The following is a 23,369-nucleotide window of genomic DNA, read 5'->3' on the forward strand; positions in this document are numbered from 1 at the left end:
TTATATTTGTTGTTATGTTTACTAATGCAGGATTAGTACCAACAGAACATAAATGTACACACTATTAATGACACACCAAGTCTCTTGAGAAAACATATCTGAGTAAAATAATTGTTATAATCATGTTTCTCCAGTATTGAGTTTACTAGCCTCAATGAAGCAAGTGTCATGAATATATTTTTACTGTCACTGTTTCTAAAATACAGTTACAAGTACTACATGATGACTTTGTTTGGAATATTAAGCAGCAAGTCATCACATTTCCTTGGCCTTATACTGAATATTGCAAGATACTTATGATTACTGACAAATGTAAGGATTTATCACAATTCACAATCTTCTTGTCGCAAGATCAATGGAAAAAGCAGCAGTGCTAATGACAAAAACACATTTGATTCATGTTTTTTGAGTATTTGGTAATACCATTTTTTGACATCTGAAGCTACAGATATGAATTTTTTGTGACATTGTCTGTTAGCACTCTATAGTACACATCATTACAAGTTTTTTCACAATTCTACCAGATTTTAAAGTTATTTCGCCGAAAGTACAATTTATTGTCCCCTGGTACATATATTATTTTATAGGCCTTGAGGGCACCAACCACGAAAACCTATTTGCATAAACTAACACATACTTACATTTTCTTTCTGACATGAAGTAATGCATGTGTCTTGAGAGTATTCAAGTAATTGAAACTTTTGTCACAGATACCACATTTGTGAGGTCCACTTCCAGTGTGTTGAAATGCATGTGTCTTGAGATCACCTGATGTAGCAAAAGATTCCCTACAGATCTCACATTTGTGAGGTTTCTTTCCAGTGTGAATTAATACATGTATCTTGAGATCACCTAACATAGTAAAAGATTTCCCACAAATCTCACATTTGTGAGGTTTCTTTCCAGTGTGAATTAATAAATGTTTGTTAAGATTGCCTAATATAGTAAAATATTTCCCACAAATCTCACATTTATGTGGTTTATTTCCAGTGTGAATTAATGAATGTTTTTTGAGAGCGCCTGACGCAGCAAAAGATTTCCCACATATCTCACATTTGTGAGGTTTCTTTCCAGTGTGAATTAATGAGTGTTGCTTGAGATCACCTAACCTAGTAAAAGATTTCCCACAAATCTCACATTTGTGAGGTTTCTTTCCCGTGTGAATTAATGAGTGTTGGTTGAGATCACCTAACCTAGTAAAAGATTTCCCACAAATCTCACATTTGTGAGGTTTCTTTCCAGTGTGAATTAATGAGTGTTGCTTGAGATTATCTAACTTAGTAAAAGATTTCCCACAAATCTCACATTTGTGAGGTTCATTTCCAGTGTGAATTAATGTGTGTTTCTTGAAGTCACCTATCATAATAAAAGATTTCCCACAAATCTCGCACATGTAAGGTTTCTTCCTAGTGTGAATTAATGTGTGAGCCTTTAGATAACGTGACTGGGCAAACCATTTCTCACAAATATCACATTTGTGAAGTCTTTTCCCAGTATGAATGGAAACATGTCTATTGAAATCACCAGACCTAGCAAACAATTTGCCACAAATACCACATCTGTGAGTTCTGTTTGCATTACGTAGATCAGCCTGGGCACTGACATTAACAGCTATAGACGAAGTTCCATAATAACTTGTTTTCTCTCTATCATTTGTCATATGTGTGTTACATATGTCATTAGAGGGCTTCTTTGAATCTTTCCAAGTTTCCTTACATGAAGACTGGTCATTGTGTTCTGTGACAGAAACTTCTGCCTTGCTATCCAACGAGGTAGTGGTTTGATGCTCATCACTATGTCCATATTTTTCATGACTGTCTGCAGTTAAAACTCGACAATTCTCACTCATTCTCATATGCTTTTTCAAGCCAACATTACAGTGAAATACCTCACCACACCACTTACAAACATACGAAGGTGGTTGCGTTCCACCAATGTGCGTAAACACATGCATTATGAGTCTGTATTTTGAAGAAAAGCTCTGTTGGCAGAAATTACAGCTATATACATGTAATTCCTTTTCCCTCGTACTACAGTCATATTGGGTGGCAACTGAGCATTCCTTATCAATAGTCATATCTTCTGTATTGGTACTGAACCCATGTGTTGACTTCTCCATGTCCATCACCAACTCATCCTGGACCAGTCTATGGTGACAAGGTTCTTCACATGATATGCTGCACCTCCCACCAGTAGTCTGAGTAAATCTGAAGAGTGAGGAGGATAATGTTAAATATTAAGATATACAACAAAGAAAAAATATTTGAGTGACCATAAATCCAGTACTATAAGCCACAAGTCATAAAAGTGCATACGAATTGACATATTCAGTAACTGTTACTGATTTAAAATTATAATATTCCACCAGAAGTAAAGAACTGGTGAGGTAAAAGTGGTTTAAAACGAAAATAACCAGAGGTAATTCAATAATGATTATTCTGAGTCACTGCCGATTTGATCTGAAATTTTTAGATTAGAACTAAAATACTTCACTTTCACGTGTTACAATCTTTTTAAAATACAGTGCTACAAGTCAATAGTCTACAACAATTTATGAAATGTATCAAAAAATTAATCAGTTACATGTTTTAATTCAAAATTTTTAAGTTCAAGGTATTTCAGATTTATTTAAGAGAAATAATTTCTAAATGTTCCTCTTCGATTATGTTAGCCCTTTAAGTGCATTCTCCTTGTTTCGCCAACACTTTAACCTCTACGAATGGTAAATTTATTTCACCTGGTAAACAATTTTTTTTTGTTTGATTCCAAATAAATCAATTACTAGTGCAAGCATCAATATTTTCAGTTGTTATCTTCAATGGTTGTTGATCAGTTGGACAATGACTGTTCATGAACAAGAATCAATGTGACATCAAGCAAGGTAATAAATTTGCATACTGATGAATGAATGTGAATGACACACGTGCAGATGGTTTTAATCTAAAACTGTTTTTGGCACTGCAACTTATATGAAGCCTTCCACAAATGGAAATGGTTGCAAATTTTCCAGTACACTTGGAGTGAGCCTTCTTGAAAATTTTTACATCTTCCCAACATCTGGTCTCCTGGCATTGCAGAACACCGTTGACTGAAGGACACACACATAAATGGTCACATCATCACCCATTAAGTACTGAAGGGTAACACTACATACCGAGTGGCGGTAATAACAGCTGATGGATGAGCTACACCTGTAGTATCTGGGTTTCATTATTATACCTGCAATTAAACCCTTTCCCACAGAAAAGAACTGTAATGCTTTTCAGGTCCCCAGTACGTACATAGGTGGATATGAAAGATTACAAACTACTGAAGGTGTGCAGGCTCTAGAGTTCTCTCTTGTTCTGACTGTACCTTTTCACTTTTTTCCATTGTGTTGAGTATATAGTTTTAATAGGCATGGTATCTGGTAAATTTCGAGTGTTTTTGAACAATTAATTGGATCACACGACTTTTTTAAATGTAACTGGTATCATGGTGTGTCAGATTCTAGAATCACTAAATATTGTAACTTTTATAACTCAATAATTTACAACTTGTATTTTCATACACATGTAAGTGAAGTAACCGAACACCAATAATGATAAAACACATCAGAAAAATATGCAAAAAAGATTTCAAACAAATACCTTTCTGTTTGTCAAAGTACTATAAACAAAACTTACAATTAAAATTTCACAATATGCCAGTCAACCATAAACCAACCAGAATAAGAAACAGAATTTCTGGAAAGCTTTAGCAATAAATAAATTTTGAGGTTTTTATTTATCGATTGTTTTAGAGACCACCATGTAAGCATTGTGTAGATACTGGGTGCTTCTGCCATATCCCTAATCTTCACTGCACAGCATTTCGTGTGGCAGATACATTGATAAACTATTCATCTACGTCTACACGATTACTCTGCTATTCACAATAAAGTGCCTTGCAGATGGTTCAATGAAGCACTTTCAAACACACTGCCTACCACTCCACTGTCGAACGGCGCACAGGAAAAACGAGCACTTAAATTTTTCTGTGCAAGCCCTGATTTCTCTTATTTTATCGTGATGATCATTTCTCCAAATGTAAGTGGGTGCCAACAGAGTGTTTTCCCAATCGGAGGAAAAAACTGGTGATTGAAATTTCATGAGAATATCCTGTCACAACGAAAAACGCCTTTGTTTTCATGATTGCCACTCCAATTCACATACCATGTCTCTGACACTATGTCCCCTATTTCGCGATAATACAGAACGAGCTGCCATTTGTTTCACTTTTTCAGTGTCATCCATCAGTCCCACCTGACGCAGATCCCACACCACACAGCAATACTCCAGAAAGGGGTGGACAAGCGTGGTGTAAGCAGTCTCTTTAGTAGATCTGTTGCACCTTCTAAGTGTTTTTGCAATGAATTGCAGTCTTTGGTTTGCTCTGTTGTTGTTGTTATCTTCAGTCCTGAAACTGGTTTGATGCAGCTCTCCATGATACTCTATCCTGTGCAAGCTTCTTCATCTCCCAGTACCTACTGCAACCTACATCCTTCTGAATCAGCTAGTGTATTCATCTCTTGGTCTCCCTCTATGATTTTTACCCTCCACGCAGCCCTCCAATACTAAATTTGTGATCCCTTGATGCCTCAAAACATGTCCTACCAACCGGTCCTTCTCCTTGTCAAGTTGTGCCACAACTCTTCTTCTCCCCAATTCTAGTCAATACCTCCTCATTAGTTATGTGATCTACCCATCTAATTTTCAGCATTCTTCTGTAGCACCACATTTCGAAAGCTTCTATTCTCTTTTTGTCCAAACTATTTATCCTCCATATTTCACTTCCATACATAGCTACATTCCATACAAATACTTTCAGAAACGACTTCCTGACAGTTAAATCTATACTCGATGTTCATACATTTCTCTTCTTCAGAAACACTTTCCTTGCCATTGCCAGTCTACATTTTGTATCCTATCTACTTCGTCCATCGTCAGTTATTTTTCCCCCAAATAGCAAAACTCACCTACTACTTTAAATGGCTCATTAGCTAATCTAATTCCCTCACCATCAGCCGACTACATTCCATTATCCTAGTTTTGCTTTTGTTGATGTTCATCTTATATCCTCCTTTCAAGACACTGTCCATTCTGTTCAGCTGCTCTTCCCAGTCCTTTGCTGTCTCCGACAGAATTACAATGTCATCGGCGAACCTGAAAGTTTTTATTTCTTCTCCATGGATTTTAATACTTACTCCGAATTTTTCTTTTGTTTCCTTTACTGCTCGCTCAATATACAGATTAAATAACATCGGGGAGAGGCTACAACCCTGTCTCACTCCTTTCCCAACCACTGCTTCCCTTTCGTGCCCCTCGACTCTTGTAACTGCCATCTGATTTCTGTACAAAATATAAATAGCCTTCAACTCCCTGTATTTTACCCCTGCCACCTTTAGAATTTGAAAGAGAGTATTCCAGTCAAGATTGTCAAAAGCTTTCTCTAAGTCTACAAATGCTAGAAACATAGGTTTGCCTTTTCTTAATCTTTCTTCTAAGATAAGTCGTAGAGTCAGTATTCCTCACGTGTCCCAATATTTCTACGGAATCCAAACTGATCTTCTCAGAGGCCGACCTGTACCAGTTTTTCCATTCATCTATAAAGAATTCGCGTTTGTATTTTGCAGCTGTGACTTATTAAACTGAAAGTTCGGTAATTTTCACATCTGTCAACACCTGCTTTCTTTGGGCTTGGAATTATTATATTCTTCTTGAAGTCTGAAGGTATTTCGCCTGTTTCATACATCTTGCTCCCCATCTTTATGCAGTATCGTATCTCCCATTTCATCTTCATCTAAATCCTCTTCCATTTCGATAATATTGTCCTCAAGCACATCGCCCTTGTATAGACCCTCTATACAAGGTGTTACAAAAAGGTACGGCCAAACTTTCAGGAAACATTTCTCTCACACAAATAAAGGAAAGGTGTTATGTGGACATGTGTCCGAAAACGCTTAATTTCCATGTTAGAGCTCATTTTAGTTTCGTCAGTATGTACTGTACTTCCTCGATTCACCACCAGTTGGCCCAATTGAAGGAAGGTAATGTTGAATTTGGTGCTTGTGTTGACATGCGACTCATTGCTCTACAGTACTAGCATCGAGCACATCAGTATGTAGCATCAGCAGGTTAGTGTTCATCACGAACGTGGTTTTGCAGTCAGTGCAATGTTTACAAATGTGGAGTTCGCAGATGCCCACTTGATGTATGGATTAGCATGGGGCAATAGCCGTGGCGTGGTACGTTTGTATCGATACAGATTTCCAGAACGAAGGTGTCCCGACAGGAAGACGTTCGAAGCAATGGATCGGCGTCTTAGGGAGCACGGAACATTCCAGCCTATGACTCGCGACTGGGGAAGACCTAGAATGACTAGGAGAATGGATGAGGCAATTCTTTGTGCGGTTGACGATAACTCTAATGTCAGCGTCAGAGACGTTGCTGCTGTACAAGGTAACGTTGACCACATCACTGAATGGAGAGCGCTATGGTAGAACCAGTTGTTTCGGTACCACGTATAGCGTGTGCAGGCACCATCAGCAGCTGATTGGCCTCCACGGCTACACTTCTGAGAATGGTTCATCCAACAATGTGTGAATCCTCATTTCAGTGCAAATGTTCTCTTTACGGATGAGGCTTCATTTCAACCTGATCAAATTGTAAAATCACTTCATCAACACAAATTTTTTGTGAACATTTGGGCAGGCATTGTTGGTGATGTCTTTATTGGGCCCCATGTTCCTCCACCTACGCTCAATGCAGCACGTTATCATGATTTCATACGGGATACTCTACCTGTGCTGCTAGAACATGTGCCTTTACAAGTATGACACAACATGTGGTTCATGTACGATGGAGCTCTTGCACATTTCAGTCGAAGTGTTTGTACACTTCTCAACAACAGATTTGGTGAGCGATGGATTGGTAGAGGCAGACCAATTCCATGGCTTCCACGCTCTCCTGACCTCAACCCTCTTGACTTTCATTTATGGGGGCATTTGAAAGCTCTTGTCTATGCAACCCTGGTACCAAATGTAGAGACTCTTTATGCCCGTATTGTCGACGGCTGTGTTACAATACGCCATTCTCCAGGGATGCATCAGCGCATCAGGGATTCCATGCGACGGAGGTTGGATGCATGTATCCTCGTAAACTGAGGGCATTTTGAACATTTCCTGTAACAAAGTGTTTGAAGTCACGCTGGTATGTTCTGTTGCCGTGTGTTTCCATTCCATGATTAATGTGATTTGAAGAGAAGTAATAAAGTGAGCTCTAACATGGAAAGTAAGCGTTTCCGGACATATGTCCACATAACATATTTTCTTTCTTTGTGTGTGAGGAATGTTTCCTGAAAGTTTGGCCGTACCTTTTTGTAACACCCTGTATACTCCTTCCACCTTTCTGCTTTCCTTTCTTTGCTTACGACTGTGTTTCGATCTGAGCTCTTTATATTCATGCAAGTGGCTCTCTTTTCTCCGAAGGTCTCTCTAATTTTCCTGTAGGCAGTATCTATCTTACCCCTCATGAGATGACCCTTTACAGCCTTACATTTGTCCCTGATTAGCTATTTTGCACTTCCTGTCAATCTCATTTTTGACACGTTTGTATTCCTTTTTGCCTGCTTCATTTACTGCATTTTAATATTTTCTCCTTTCATCAATTACACTCAATATTTCTTCTGTTACCCAAGGATTTCTACTAGCCCTCGTCTTTTTACCTACTTGATCCTCAGCTGCCTTCACTATTTCATTCCTCAAAGCTACCTATTCTTCTTCTACTGTATTTCTTTCCCCCATTCGTGACAATTGTTCCCTTATCCTCTCCTTGAAACTCTGTACGACCTCCGATTTAGTCTGTTTATAAAGGTCCCATCTCCTTAAATTCACATTGCAGTTTCTTCAGTTTTAATATACAGTTCATAACCAACAGATTGTGGTCAGAGTCCACATCTGCCCCTGGAAATGTCTTACAATTTAAAACCTGGTTCATAAGTCTCTGTCTTACCATTATATAATCTATCTGATACCTTTTAGTATCTCCGGGATTCTTCCATGTATACAACCTCCGTTTATGATTCTTGAACCAAGTGTTAGCTATGATTAAATTATGCTCTGTGCAAGATTCTACCAGACGGCTTACTCTTTCATTTCTTACCCCCTATCCATATTCACCAATTACGTTTCCTTCTCTCCCTTTTTCTCTACCCACAATATTATCTATGTGATCGTTCGAATTTGGGTTATTTGTAATCCGTAAGTATTTAGTTGAATTTACAGCCTTCAGTTTTGTGTGACTTTATCGTGTAATCGTAATTTAGCACACTTCTTTTAGGACTCATGTGAATAACTTCATACTTTCCCTTATTCAGGGTCAGTTGCCACTTTTTGCACCATACAGATATCTTATCTAAATCATTTTGTAAGTCGTTTTTATCATGTGATGACTTTACAAGACGGTAAATGACAGAATCATCTGCAAACAATTTAAGACGGCTACCCAGATTGTCTCCTACGTTGTTAATATAGATCAGGAACAATAGCGGGGAACGCCGGATATTACTTGTTTTACTCGATGACTTTCCGTCAATTAGTACGAACTGTGACCTTTATGACATGAAATCACGAATCCGGTCGCACAACTGAGGCGATACTCCATAGGCACACAGTTTGGTTGGAAGACGCCTGTGAGGAACAGTGTCGAAAGCCTTCTGTAAATCTAAAAATATGGAATCAATTTGACATTCCTTGTCGATAACACTTATTACTTCAGAGTATAAAGAGTCAGTTGTGTCTCACAAGAACGATATTTTCTGAAACCATGCTGACTGTGTCAATAAATCGTTTTCTTCGAGGTACTTCATAATGTTTGAATACAGTATATGTTCCAAAACCCTACTGCAAATCGACGTTAGTGATATAGGCCTTAAATTTAGCGAATTACTCCTACTTCCCTTTTTGGGTATTTGTGTGACTTGAGCAATTTTCCAGTCTTTAGGTAAGGATCTTTCGGTGAGCGAGTTGTCGTATATTATTGCTAAATATAGAGCTATTTTATCAGCATACTCTGAGAGGAACCTGACTGGTATACAGTCCGGACCAGAGGCTTTGCCATTATTAAGTGATTTAAGCTGCTTTGTTACTCCGAGGATATCTACTTCTATGTTTCTCATCTTGGCAGTTGTTCTTGATTGGAATTCAGGAATATTTACTTCGTCTTCTTTGGTGAAGGAGTTTCGGAAAACCGTGTTTAATAAATCTGCTTTAGTGGCATTATCTTCAGTGACTTCACCATTGTTATCGCACAGTGAAGGTATTGCGTGTTGCCACTGGTGTGCCTTGTGTATGACCAGAATCTCTTTTGGTTTTCTGCCAGATTTCGAGACAGAATTTCGTTGTGGAAATTATCGAAAGCATCTCGCATTGAAGTACACGCCATATTTCGAACTTCTGTAAAACTTTGCCAATCTTGAGGATTTTGCGCTCTTTTAAATTTGGCATGCTTTTTTCGTTGCTTCTGCAACAACGATCTGCCCCACCTAGTGTACCATGGCGGATGAGTGCCATCACTTATTACTTTACGTGGTATTTATCTCTCAATTGCTGTCGATACTATCTCTTTGAAAACATACCACAACTTATCTACACTTACATGATCAGATCGGAAGGAGTGAAGACTGTTTCTTAAGAGGGCGTTAAGAGCATTCTTATCAGCTTTTTAAAATAGATATACTTTGCGTTTCTTTTTGATGGTTGCAGTGATGATGGAAGTGCACATGCATTTTATCAACACGCATACTACAGCCTGGTCAGTAACACTGCTGATGGTTTACACCACATTTGTTAAAAATTTTGGGATGATAGCTGTTACCTCTATTTTAGTCCTTCCTTTGTTCTCTCAGTTTTCCAACCAAAGGGCTTCATTATGAACAAAAACAGTTTCTTACATTCGATTTATCTACGCCAGTACTCCTCTATCCAACAACTAGTTGGGTTGGCAGATCAATGGGACTACGCAACCTTTACTCAGTCTTTTGGCCGAGGCTGGTTGCAAAGTGCCATTACATATTATACAGGCTAGTATTACGATGGGGTCGCCATTCCCAAAGTCCCTCCCCCCGTTCCAGGACATAATCAGTGAATTAGTGTACCCCAACTGTTTCCATCCAGTGTAATCCATGGGAAAATGCGAAGGTCTGCAAGCTGTGTAACTGAAGTGGAATGTGGGGACCAGCCTGCTATTCACCTAGCAGGGTGTAGAAAACCACCTAAAAACCACATCCAGGATGGCTGGCACAGTGGCCCTTCGTCGTTATTCTGCCATGTGAATTCGATCCGGGGTCAGCACGCCTACTGGAATCCAGGAAGCAGTGTGTTAGTGCTCTCGGCTACCCTGGTGGGTCGTTTCTTACATTACCGTAAAACTATTACATCTGGTTCCACCGACTAAGGAGGGAAGGAGGGAGGTAGGGAGGGAAGGAGGGAGGTAGGGAGGGAGGGAGGGAGAGAGAGAGATCCTGTGAGAACGCTACCGTTTACTGCAGAATTTGAGGCATCTGCTGCATGATTAGCTGTAGCTAAAAGCAACTTCAACAACCGCTATGGCAATCTGCTGCACCATCCAATTCACTTATTTCTTCAAATTCCTTGATTGTATTCTTCAACACATTTATTGACATGGGGCCTCTTCACAGCCATTTATTTCAATGATATTCCTGCAATGCAGTGCTGCTGTTCTGATAAAACAGCTGTACCACCTGTGCACGGCATTTCTTCTCAATAGGCACTTCATTTCATACGAAAGAGATACCTTCTTAACTGGGTGTATATACAAACAAGAAAAAATTTCCAAATTTCCTAGCTAGAAACGCGCTTCCTAAGGTGAAAAACTTTTTATTGGGTGGAAGTACATTTTTCCATGTTAAAAGATGGTATCGTTTCCATAGGAGCTATAAACCTTATCAATACATTGAATGGTTATGGATTTATAAGCCTGTATAGAATTTTCTGGCAGTTTAGGAATCTCAATCTACCTGGAGATACGGGCTGGGGAGATACATGGGAGACAGAGAGAGGAAGGGAGGGTGGGAGAGTTAGAGAGAAAACAGGAAAGGAACTAGTGCCTGAGGTGCACAGGGTGGAAAGGGGATATGGGAGGGGAGGGGAGAAGGAGAGGGATGAGAGGACCCTTGTGCCTGCTCCCTGTGCTTCTGCTACTTGTAGATATTGCAGCTCCTGTTCGAAGTGCCCTCGGCTCTGCATGCACAGGACCAAGATTTCAGTACAGTTCAAATGCATATTCACTGTTATGAGCATAAGCATCCAGCCATGAACACCTCCACTCCCACGGCAAGTGCTCCATCAACTATCATGCAGCACACTTTGCCCCGTGCACCATACACCTCTGAGCCCATTATGTCGTATGACGTTACTGCAATTAACATGTATGAAGTGTTGCATATGTTCGAATTGTTTAAAATGCCTGTCCATACAAGAAACGTTTAAAAACTGGTCTACCTGTAACTTGTAAGGGGTCCGTAGGCCCTTACTATAAGTTTGCACTCGGCACAGGTCGATAGGGCGAACGATCGATTGTGTCATGTTGCGAGAGCGAGTGTGGAGTTGAGTCAGTCCCATATTGCGGGCAGAGGTGTGTGGAGGCCAGTTGTTGTAATGCAAGGCTTTAACGACAAAGGGAGTTGCCATCACTGCGGTTTAACCCCTTTGTGCTAGAATAATACCAGGAAAGTGAAGAAGTATTATTACGCAAGTGATTAGTGATATTCTAGTGCTGATATTTTAGTTTCGCGTCTACCGCGCCGGCATCTCTTTGGATTGCAGTGTTGGATTAATGTGTGACGATAATGAAAAATGAAGAGGCCTGTGCTGAGATTAGCCGTATTTAGATATGTATGACGAAGGCAGTGGCTGTCTCCTCCTTCTGTGTTTTTGAGACGAGTATAGGTTCGTGATTAGTGAAACTGTGTTGGTGTTTTTCTTGTTACCAGACATTTCATTATTACAGCATTTGAGAAGGACGAACTGGAAGGTAACAACTTCCGTAGCAGTCAATTCCGATTGCCAGCCCCATTAGGTACACAGTCACATTAATAATAATTATTGGGCTGCTATTCGATCAGATCAGGTCGGGTCGAAATAAATCGGAGGTGTTACACTTTGGCGACCGTGACAGGACGTTGTTCAGTTTTCAGACGAATTGTAAAGAACAATAGGCAATTTTATCTTGCTTAACGCGAGAAAATATTTTTTCAATTTCAGATCGAGACAGAGTATAAACTTTAAAATCGCGACAAGAAACAGTGCATTTTGAACAATACGAAGTAATAGCATCTTACGATTGTGAATAAACTGTTTTTTCGCCATATTAGATAAGAGTAATAGTGTCGATAAACTGTGTTATAATGTGCAAACGCGTAAATCCGCGCGAAAAACTGTGAAAAGTGAACACCAAAGAAAGACACGTGTGAACATTACAACAGCAAAACGAGTCAAGAATTCGTCACGAAAGGTTTAAAGAAGTGTTTAATAGTAATATTATGACTGAAATTGCTTTTTGAATGATTAAAATCGAGTAACATCATGTGGACCCATAAACTGTTATGCAGGCTACAATATATGTGGCGAAGCAATTGTTGAGTGACGTCACGCAGACCCGTGTAGCAGCTGCGCCAAAGAGCTTCGATCCGCGAGGTGATTTCACACGTCATCCCAACTACCTGTGCAAGGAGTAGGTCAGGTGCAGACGCACTACACTGACAGCGATCAGCGCGACCTCGAGCGCCAACCCGGCATCTAGCGGCTGAACTACAAACTACGCCCGCCTGCAGCGCCACGGAGCGGCCGCCTGAGAACGACGACGACTCGCCACGGGTCTTCAGCGCGACTTCGAGACACCGAGCGCCGACCCGGCATCTAGCGGCCGAACTACAAACTAGGCCCGCCTGCAGCGCCACGGAGCAGCCGACTGAGAACTACGACGACTCGCCACAGATCTTCAGCGCGACTTCACGCGGCTCCGGCGGCAGTACAGCGCCACGCCCTCTTCAAACGTCAAAACATCGCGACTCGTGGTAACGTCAGTTGGTGAGTGAAGACGACTGGTTAGCATGACATTAAATTGCAGTGTACTGTCTTCACGATAAATAAACAGTTTTAAACTGTGTTTCACCTTAGGAGAAGTGCCCAATTACAGTAATTTCCGAAAAGTTTGCGAAACATACTCTGAAATATAGCATACTTATTTATGCATGCTGTGCTGTCTAAATGGTGATTATACAGATATGCTCATTGTTTTTGGGGATTTTACATTTATAGATTTAATGAATGGTGTGATTTATCTTATTTAAAACATTTTACATAAATTGTATTAGTGAAAATTGATATTTGAAATTATTAGGTTTTGAGAGTCGTTATGTTCAGTATTCATACATATTGTACCAATTTTGGGATTAACTGAAGATACCGCAGTTACTGTTTGATTAGTTTCGTGGTAATTAGGAGTGTTTTGGGTTACTAGAGCTTATTTTATATTACTTGCCTGTGCATTAAAAATAAATCAAACATGTCTACCAAAGATAAACAGGAGGTTTGTGAGGCAGCAGTTGAAAAGAAAGGGACAGGACAGGAAGAGAAGAGATGATTCAGGAATCCGTGATTGTGGATTGTCATTAGAAATCCCATTAGCACATTCAACTAGTTATCCCGAGACACTGGGACAAACGACGAGAGGTAACCCAGTTTCAGAGGATGCAGATATACGGTCGATGTTAGCAGAGTTGTTAAAGGAGGCCAAGGCAACAAGAGAAATGGTAGAATAATTCAGAGAATCATTAAAGGAAGATTTACAAGAATTCAGAGAATCATTAAAGGAAGATTTCCAAGAAACTAGAAAAAGTTTTGAAATATTCCGAAAATCATTTAAGCAAGATTTACAAGAAACCAAAGAAAACTTAGAAAAGTCAATTAAGGAAACTCTAACACAAGAGCTCAAAACATCACGAATGAAGATGGAATACAATCTGAAGAAGGAAATGCAGGAGTTACAAGAACAGCTGAAGATGGACATCAACGAGAGAGAGAGAGTAAGCTACAGAAGAGCATCGACCAAGTCCAGGGAGACGTGGGGAAATGGAAGGAAAGTTAACAAAAAAGATAGAAGACGATATTGAAGAAACTAAAGCCGAATCGGGAGAAAGGACCACCGGAGTGGAAACAAATTGCAGTCACCGAATCACCGAGGTGACGCAGAGGCAGAAACAATGCAATGATGCGGTTAAGGGGATAGGAGATAGGCAAAACCAACTGGCTGTCAATCTGAGAAATGCTATAGCCGTGCAACGAGAAGAGGATAACCAGAGGGTTGCAATGGAAAGTGAGGCCTTCACTTGGGGAGTCAGGAAGAAGAAAGGGACTACTAGTTTTGATCAGTTTGAAGGGGAATTCTTGAATAAATACTGGTCCAAAAGTCATCAGTGTGCAGCAATTGAGGACCTACTACACCGCAAGTCACTTAATACATGGAGAGGAGCATTTAGAGAGTTTGCCGAACATTTGTGGGAATTGAACGAGACCTTGGAACAACCCCTGAGTGATGATACGATATCTGCGATAAAAAGAAGATTGAACCGGAAAATGCAAGAAACTGTATCCGGGAGCCCAATTAAAGATAGGGAGGCCTTGATGGAGATACTGGAACAGTTGGAATCTGTTCGATCACAGGAACACAATCAAGCTAATGATCAAAACCGAGAGGGAAGTAATGACCAAAGGAATCATTTTAATAATTCGTCTGATTATAGAGGAAGAGGTGGAGGCCACAGGTATAGGAACCATGGTGGTGAACGGCAATGGAGAAATGATTGGAGAAGGAGTGAAGAACCAAGAGATCATGAGAGAGGAAGGGATAGGTGAATGAATGACACAGTGCATATAGAAGAGGCAGAGAGACCGGAAAACTGAATGACACACCAGATGAGGTCTGGTCAAGAGTGAGAGCTACAAGGACCAGAATAGACCTACTAAGACATGTTTAGAACATTTAGTTGTTAAACGGACATTTGAAAAAGGGGAATGTTTATTTGCATTTTATTTTCTGATGTATTATAACTAGAACTTCATATTTCATATCGACGATTACCTGAGAATGGGTGTAAAACCTGTAACAACTAATTTGTACTATAATAATTCATATGTCATGTGTTTACGTAATAATTTTTGATTGTATGTTGTGTGTGGCATTCAATATGGACTATAGAGGATTATTGCTGCTTGATAAAAAAAATTGTGATTTGGACAATGCCATGTTTGTGAGATGTAATAACCTTTTGTAGAATATTATTGTGGAGGCAGCCCACTACCGGAGTCGAGGGATTATTTGGTGAATTGTAATTTCATTAATTATTTACACTGTGTGTTTTGTTCAGATGTAATGATATCTAATTTTCCTTGCCAATTCTTTTACGCCCGAGGCTCCAAAGAAGTTTCGAGGGCGGGGATGTAAGGGGTCCGTAGGCCCTTCCTATAAGTTTGCACTCAGCACAGGTCGATAGGGCGAACAATCGATTGTGTCGTGTTGCGAGAGCGAGTGTGGAGTTGAGTCAGTCCCATGTTGCGGGCAGAGGTGTGTGGAGGCCAGTTGTTGTAATGCAAGGCTTTAACGACAAAGGGAGTTGCACCGAGCGAGGTGGCGCAGTGGTTAGACACTGGACTCACATTCGGGAGGACGACGGTTCAATCCCGCGTCCGGCCATCCTGATGTAGGTTTTCCGTGATTTCCCTAAATCACTCCAGGCAAATGCCGGGATGGTTCCTCTGAAAGGGCACGGCCGACTTCCTTCCCAATCCCTCCCTAATCCGATGAGACCGATGACCACGCTGTCTGGTCTTCTTCCCCAAACCAACCAACCAAAGGGAGTTGCCATCGCCGCGGTTCAACCCCTTTGTGCTAGAATAATACCGGGAAAGTGAAGAAGTATTATTACTCAAGTGATTAGTGATATTCTAGTGCCGATATTTTTGTTTCGCGTCTACCGCGCCGGCATTCTTTGGATTGCAATGTTGGATTGCAGTGTTGGATTGCAGTGATGGAATAACGTGTGACGATAATGAGAAATGAAGAGGCCTGTGCTGAGATTAGCTGTATTTAGATATGTATGACGAAGGCAGTGGCTGTCTCCTCCTTTTGTGCTTTTGAGACGAATATAGGTTCGTGATTAGTGAAACTGTGTTGGTGTTTTTCTTGTTACCAGACATTTCATTATTACAGCATTTGAGAAGGACGAACTGGAAAGTAACAACTTCCGTAGCAGTCAATTCCGATTGCCAGCCCCATTAGGTACACGGTCACATTAATAATAATTATTGGGCTGCTATTCGACCAGATCAGGTCGGGTCGAAATAAATCGGAGGTGTTACAAACTCTCATTATGTTTTGTTACTACTGTATCAGTAGGAGGTTCTACTTTCTTTTTGAAACATCTATGCACAGCACTCTCTCAGCATTTGCATCTTGACAATGACTGATTAAGACGTCGACTATAATTATTAAAAACAAAAAAGAAATCTCACTGCTAAGCATTCGATTTTCTATATTCAGTTAATTAACTTTTTGTCCATGGTAAACTGTAACGTGAGTGCTGATGAAGAAGATATTGACACAATTTGCTGTTGTTGCTAAGGTATTCCAGAAAATGTAATGAGAACAGTGTCAGTAAATATGTGTAGAGCAAGTGGCTCTGAGACAACTATCAGCCACACCACCTAAACGTCCGAAGCCCACAAGCATATATGTAAGATGACGATAATGCCTGATGATCTATATCTACATGGTAACTCTGCAATTCACGATTAAGGGCCTGGCAGATGGGCATCGAACCATAATTTTTAATTTACTTCTCTACCATTCCACTCTCATTGCGAGCAGGGTTACATATTTCCATGTGAGCTCTGATTTCTCGTAATTTACTATGATGATAATTTCTCCCTACATAGATGGGCGCCAACAAAATATTATCAAACTCTGACGACAAAATTCGTGTTTGAAATTTCACGAAAATCTCTGGCTCTAGCGAAAAACGCCTTTGTTCTAATTACCGCCATCCCAGTTCATGTATCGTATCCATAGCACTATCTCCCTGATTTCGTGATAATACAAAAACAGCTGCTATCCTTTAAATTTCTTTGATGTCCCACACCACACTGCAATACTGCACAAGAGGACAGACAAGCACAGTGTAAGCAGTTTCTTTAGTAGACTTGTTACATTTTCCAAGTTGTCTGCCAAAAAAACCAATCTTTGGTTTGCTTCCTCCAGAGCATTATCTATATGAATGTTATGATTTAATTTACTCATAAGTGTAATCCCTATGTATTTCGTTGAGTTCACAGCTTTTAGGTTTGTATGATTTATCGTGGTAACGAAATTTAGCACATTTATTTCAATACTCATGTGATTTACTTCATACTTTCCATTATTTACAGTCAAATGTCACTTTTCACATCTTAAAGACATCTTTATCACTTCACAATTCGTTTTGATCATCTGATGACTTTACAATAAGGTAAATGACAGCACAATCTGCAAACAATCAAAGAGAGCTTCTCAGATTGTCTCTTAAATCGTGTACATTGATCAGGTACAAGAAAGGGCCTATAACACTTACTTGGGAAACGTCAGATATTACTTCGATGACTTTCTGTCAGATATTACGAACTGTTACCTTCCTGGTACAAAATCACGAATAAGTGCAAACAACTAGGATGATACTCCAGGGGCACACAACGTAATCGGAAATCACTTGTGAGGAACAGAGTCAAAAGCTTTCTGTAAAACAAAAAATATGGAATCAATGTAATATCATCTGCCCAAATCAGTCATTACTTTGTGAGAATAAAGAGCTTGTTGCGTTTCACAAGAATTATGTTCTCCGAATATGTGTTGGTTATTTGTCCATAAATGATATCTTGAAGGTCATTCACAATGTTCAAACAGATTATATTTTCCAAAATCCTACTGCAAAGTGACGTTAGTGGTATGGGTGGGCATTTCATCGGATGACTCCCATTTCCTTTCTTGGGTTCCGGTCTAATTTGTGCTACTTTCCTGTCTTTGGGTACTGATCTTTCTGCAGTTGAAGAGTTGCATATGACTGCTAAGTATGGAGCTATTGTATCAGCATATTCTGAAAGGAACCTGGGTGGTGTATAGTCTGCCCCAGGGGCATTGCCTTTCTTAACGTGGGTGGTGTACAGTCTGCCCCAGAGGCATTGCCTTTCTTAACGTGGGTGGTGTAGTCTGTCCCAGAGGCATTGCCTTTCTTAAGTGTTAAGCTACTCCAACACATTTAGGATACCCACTTCTAAGTTACTCATATAGGCAGTTATTCTTAACTAGAATTCTGGAATACTTTGCTTTTCCTGTGAAGGAATTGATAAAATCCATCTTCAGTAACTCGCTTTAGTAGCACTGTCGTCAGTAACTTTACCATTGTTATCGTGCAGTGAAGGTATTAATGCACCTTGTCAATTGTATACTTTACATACAACCAGAATTTCTTTGGGTTTTCTGCCAGATTTCGACACAGAGTGTCGTTCTGGAAACTATTAAAAACCTCTCTCATTGAAGTTTGCACTAAATTTCGAGCTTCTGTAAAACTTCGCCAATCCTGTGGATTTTGCAGTCTTTTAAATTTGGCATGTGTATTTCATTGCTTCTGAAACACTGGTCTGACCTGTTGTGTGTCAGTACCACTTATTAATTTATTTGATATGTATCTCTCAGTTATTACTTATTTTACTTTAAACCACATCTGGACTATGCTTAGAAAGACTTATCTGAAGGGGTGGAAACTCTCTCTTTGGGATGCGTCAAGTGAATTTTTATCTGCTTTTTCAAGGGCATGTATTATGCGTTTATTTTGGAGAGTTTTGATGTTACAGTATTCACTCTTGTGAACTTTTCATGGCTCAACAACATTGTGGTCACTAATCCCTGTACCTGTTACGCTCCCTGCTTGGTCATGGTTATTAAGATGTCAAAGATGTTTTCTCAACCATTTACACTTTCAGTGCGTTTCTGAACTCACTGTGGAAAATAATTTTCAGACACACGATTCAGTTCGGTTTTCGACGACGTTTTATGCCTACCACTGACATTGTATTTTCGCCAATATATCGAGGGTAGACGAAAGTCCCCACCAACTCTAATTCTACGAGTGGCATACCTGTTTCAAATGACAAGTTTTCTTTGAACTGTTCAGCATGTTTCATCCAAGTCAGAGCATTGGTGAAGGGAACTTATTAATTTATTCCAGTTCGTAGGTGTAAGCTCCACCCGTACTTATCATACTGTATAGGCTTTCACAGTCAGCATCCCCATTAGTTAAAACTTATGGCCTGAGAGGCCATGGTCAATCTGTATAACTACTACTTCCTGACGTTTCGTTACCAACTGCGGGTAGCAGTGAGTCAATGACTGGCTGCCAGGCTATGGAGGTCCCAACATTGCCTGTCCATGATTTATTTGGCTCTGAGCACTATGGGACTTAACATCTCAGGTCATCAGTCCGCTAGAACTTAGAACTACGTAAACCTAACTAACCTAAGGACATCATACACATCCATGCCCAAGGCAGGATTCGAACCTGCGACTGTAGCGGTCGCGCGGTTCCAGACTGAAGCGCCTTCCAGTATGATAATGAGTTTCACGAACAAACAGACGGCGTGGCCATGGGGAGCCCTCTGAGTCCAGCTGTTGCTAATCTTTTCATGGAATTTTTTGAACAGTAAGCACTGCAGTCAGGCAGAAAAAGTCCTTGAAAGTGGTGTCGGTACGTGGATGGGACTTTTGTGATATGGAATCACAGTAGAGAGGAACTGTACGGTTTCTTGGTGTATCTGAATAGTATTAATCCAAAGATACAATTTACTATGGAGAAACAGAGAAATGGCAACTAAATTTTTTGGACGTATCAGCAATTAAACAGGCAATGGGATTCTAGGGCATAAGAAGTATACAAAAGAAACACACATCGACTAATACCTCCATAAGCATTCGAACCATCATCCCAGGAAGAAGAGAGGTGTCATTAAAACATTGGTGGACAGAGCTAGTAAGTTTATTTTCAAGTTGATCTAAATCATTTACGAATGGCTGTTAGGAAAAATAGGTACGCCGACAACGACATTGAGCGAGCACTTCATCCTAGAAGAAAAGTATGTGACAACATGCAGCAACAACTGTCAGCTGGAAAAGGTTTTCTTCCATTTATTCACAATATTACGGATTGTATTGGGAAAGTTTTGGCCAACTGAACACAAAAGGAACTGTAGACTGGGATATACCAACAATCAGCTGTACCGAAACATGTTTTTAAGGAAGGTGGTCATGAAATAAAATTTAGTGAGACAAGCGTGTTAGCCAGAACATCGATTATTATGCACGTATGTATAGGAAAGCTATAGAAATTCTGGAACACCACAATGATTTCGTCACAAAAGAGGACGGCTTAAAGTTATACAGGATATTGTGATCGACTTTGTTCCAATGATGTGACGATCGATTACATGATGTTAGTCAGAGATAGACTTATAGTCTGCCCCACGTGACATATGTTGGTGCCCTCTATGCACACTATATAAATGGGAAATCCATGGCCTGGCAGCCATCGTTTACTCACCTCCGAAGATGTTGGCTGCAGTTGGCAATGAAACGTCAGTAAGAGGTAGTTTTACAGATAGACCATGACATCTGAGATCAGAACTTTTAATTGATCGCTACCCTTACTACCTCACAGGAGCTATCTACTTAAATTTCACTACAAGGTAAACTACTCCGAACAGCAATGAACACTACACCACCAAATGTATTTCATCTATTCTTTGTGAACATGCTTAGGTCTCTTCAAAAATTTCAGCTGAACTTATTTAAATACCTATAACGATTTGAGATTCAGTGCTTTCTGTTAGCACTTTGAGCCCTCGTTCTTTTCTAATGCAACTACGACAATTTAGAGCTACGATACTTACTGTGTTGTATCTACCCTCTTTCGGTGTTCTACTTGCAGCCTTTGAAACTGAAGCACTTTCTGCACTTACCAAATACCTTCTAATTTTAAAAAAGCCCAGTCCCCTCTACAGCCAGTCACCTGAAACCTGAGAGAACCTCTTCGAATCCAATGTGGCACATATTGTTAGCACCAACGTGAGCCACCACCTACTGCTGGCTATTCCATGTCTTTCATGGCATCCAGAAGCACCCATTTCTTATCTGTAAAGACTCCTCCCAGTATGCACATTGGATTCCTTCCCCTCCTATACAGTCGTTTCTCTAAATGGTTCCATTACACACCTAACACCGGAGCTTCCAATCACCTGTAATACTACCCTCTGTCCTGTCTTGCACACTGAGAGGCTTTCTCTGGAACATGGCAAGCGACCTCATCTGGCTCATGGATTTCATCAGACATAGCCATAGAGAGAAATCAAATTGTTCATCAGACAAACTGAGCAGGCTCTCCGATCAGCAACATGGAAATTCCTTCACTGCCACCCACACACTGGAATGACTTCCCACTGGACCACAAATGAGAGGTTCAAATGGCTTTGAGCACTATGGGACTTAACATCTATGGTCATCAGTCCCCTAGAACTTAGAACTACTTAAACCTAACTAACCTAAGGACAGCACACAACACCCAGTCATCACGAGGCAGAGAAAATCCCGGACCCCGCCGGGAATCGAACCCGGGAATCCGGGCGCGGGAAGCGAGAACGCTACCGCACGACTACGAGCTGCGGACCAAGTGAGAGGTCAATCTCAGTATAGGCAGTACCCAAGGTGACCGCAGCAGTGGACCAATTGGTGGACATCACTACCTGGAGCTGTGAGCGAAGAATCACCAACTTCATTCACATCTGAACACAGCAATTACTATATCTGTCCATACAGATATATACGAAGTATAGGAGTCGAAGGTAAGGAACACAGACAATATTTAAAATAAGTCGCTTCTTATGAAAACATGTCAGCTCTCAGTACTCTGATTTACTACTGCTGCTACTATGAGAGCTTCCACTGGATTGGGCGATCTAAGCGCTGCAAGTAACACAAAACAAAGGATTGATGCAATTCAGCCAGTGGTTCTATGGACCACACACTTTATAAAGCTTATAAATGTGCCTGATAAATACACACATGTGCACAAAATACGGGATTTGAAGCAAAATAACAATAATAACAATAATAATATCATTACAACTATAATAGTAGTAGACGTCGCGAAAATATACTTACAGCAATTGATAAATAATTCGCTCACTTGTGACAAACATCAAAGGATAAGGACGTCAAGTCATGCATCAAAAGTCCCCATTGTGAGCCAATTTAAGTATTAATGCTGACTAACAGAGAAAATGAGCAAATAAGCTTCTAACAAACACTATATGCTTTCCTTGCAGCAAAGGTGAAGTCGTTGCAGCAGCAGGCATCTGGTGTCAACATAATGCTGTTCAATCAAACCTACTGTTTGAATACCAGTGGGTGTAAGCATGTTACTGTCAGTGTAATATCGAATAGGGAGTTCTAGTATGTGGAATTTCTTGAAAACCATGGATTTAGTGATGAAAAAGTAATATTCGCTTTGCATCAATGACACTGACAATGCAATGTCTCAAAGCAGATGTCAGCCTTTTTCCACAGAAAAGTTTGTTCTCCCCTGATGTTACCAGGTGTTCATACCATCTCTGTAGGGGATAGAGTTGGTACAGTTAAAATATTTAAGAACAGAGGGAGCACATATCTACAGGAGCTGATTTTTAACGTTTTAATGAAATGCGGTACAGGATGAGCTAGAGTGTTGGCAAAGATGGCAGTCACATATACTACAAGTAATTTACTGTCGATAGCTTGCCAAAATCTCCACTCATTGGAAACTACCATAGCTCGACTCCATGATGCATTCCGTGCATTGATGGAAGTGGAAATGTATGAATCATCATTACCAGATGTGGGCACTGAATTACGATCTAATTTAAGTTTGTTTATATACCCAGCTGTAAGCAAGAGTTTATAAAAACCCTCCATTTCAAAGTACATAAACAGTTACCACTATAACCAAGTGGACGAAACAGTCTCACCACAAGGGTTTTTAAATTACTGGTCCTGCAGTGATGAAGGTAGAAACCTGAAGAACGAGACGAATGGACCATTACTTCCTGATATTAGAGGTGCTTTGGTTATTGGGGTTTCATGCTGCGGAAAATAATTACTTTTTATACTGTTGACATATCCTGTGGGAGTCCACTTAGAGCATGTATATATTTTTCAAAA

The 23,369-nt window shown here is 40.2% G+C and overlaps 1 protein-coding gene across 1 annotated transcript in view; it reads right to left on the bottom strand.

Annotated features, from left to right (window-relative positions):
- LOC124553987 (zinc finger protein 227-like) overlaps window positions 1–23,369 on the bottom strand; it is a 186,390-nt gene that overhangs the window by 76,596 nt on the left and 86,425 nt on the right. Inside the window, exons 7-8 of the mRNA XM_047128011.1 lie at window positions 1,206–2,207; window positions 970–1,037 (exon numbers count right to left, since the gene is read on the bottom strand). Of these exons, the coding sequence (XP_046983967.1) occupies window positions 970–1,037; window positions 1,206–2,207 (1,070 nt within the window). The remainder of the gene's footprint in view (window positions 1–969; window positions 1,038–1,205; window positions 2,208–23,369) is intronic.

The sequence above is a fragment of the Schistocerca americana genome, chromosome 11 (genome assembly GCF_021461395.2).
Source record: "Schistocerca americana isolate TAMUIC-IGC-003095 chromosome 11, iqSchAmer2.1, whole genome shotgun sequence".
In the NCBI taxonomy this organism is placed as follows: Eukaryota; Metazoa; Arthropoda; class Insecta; order Orthoptera; family Acrididae; genus Schistocerca; species Schistocerca americana.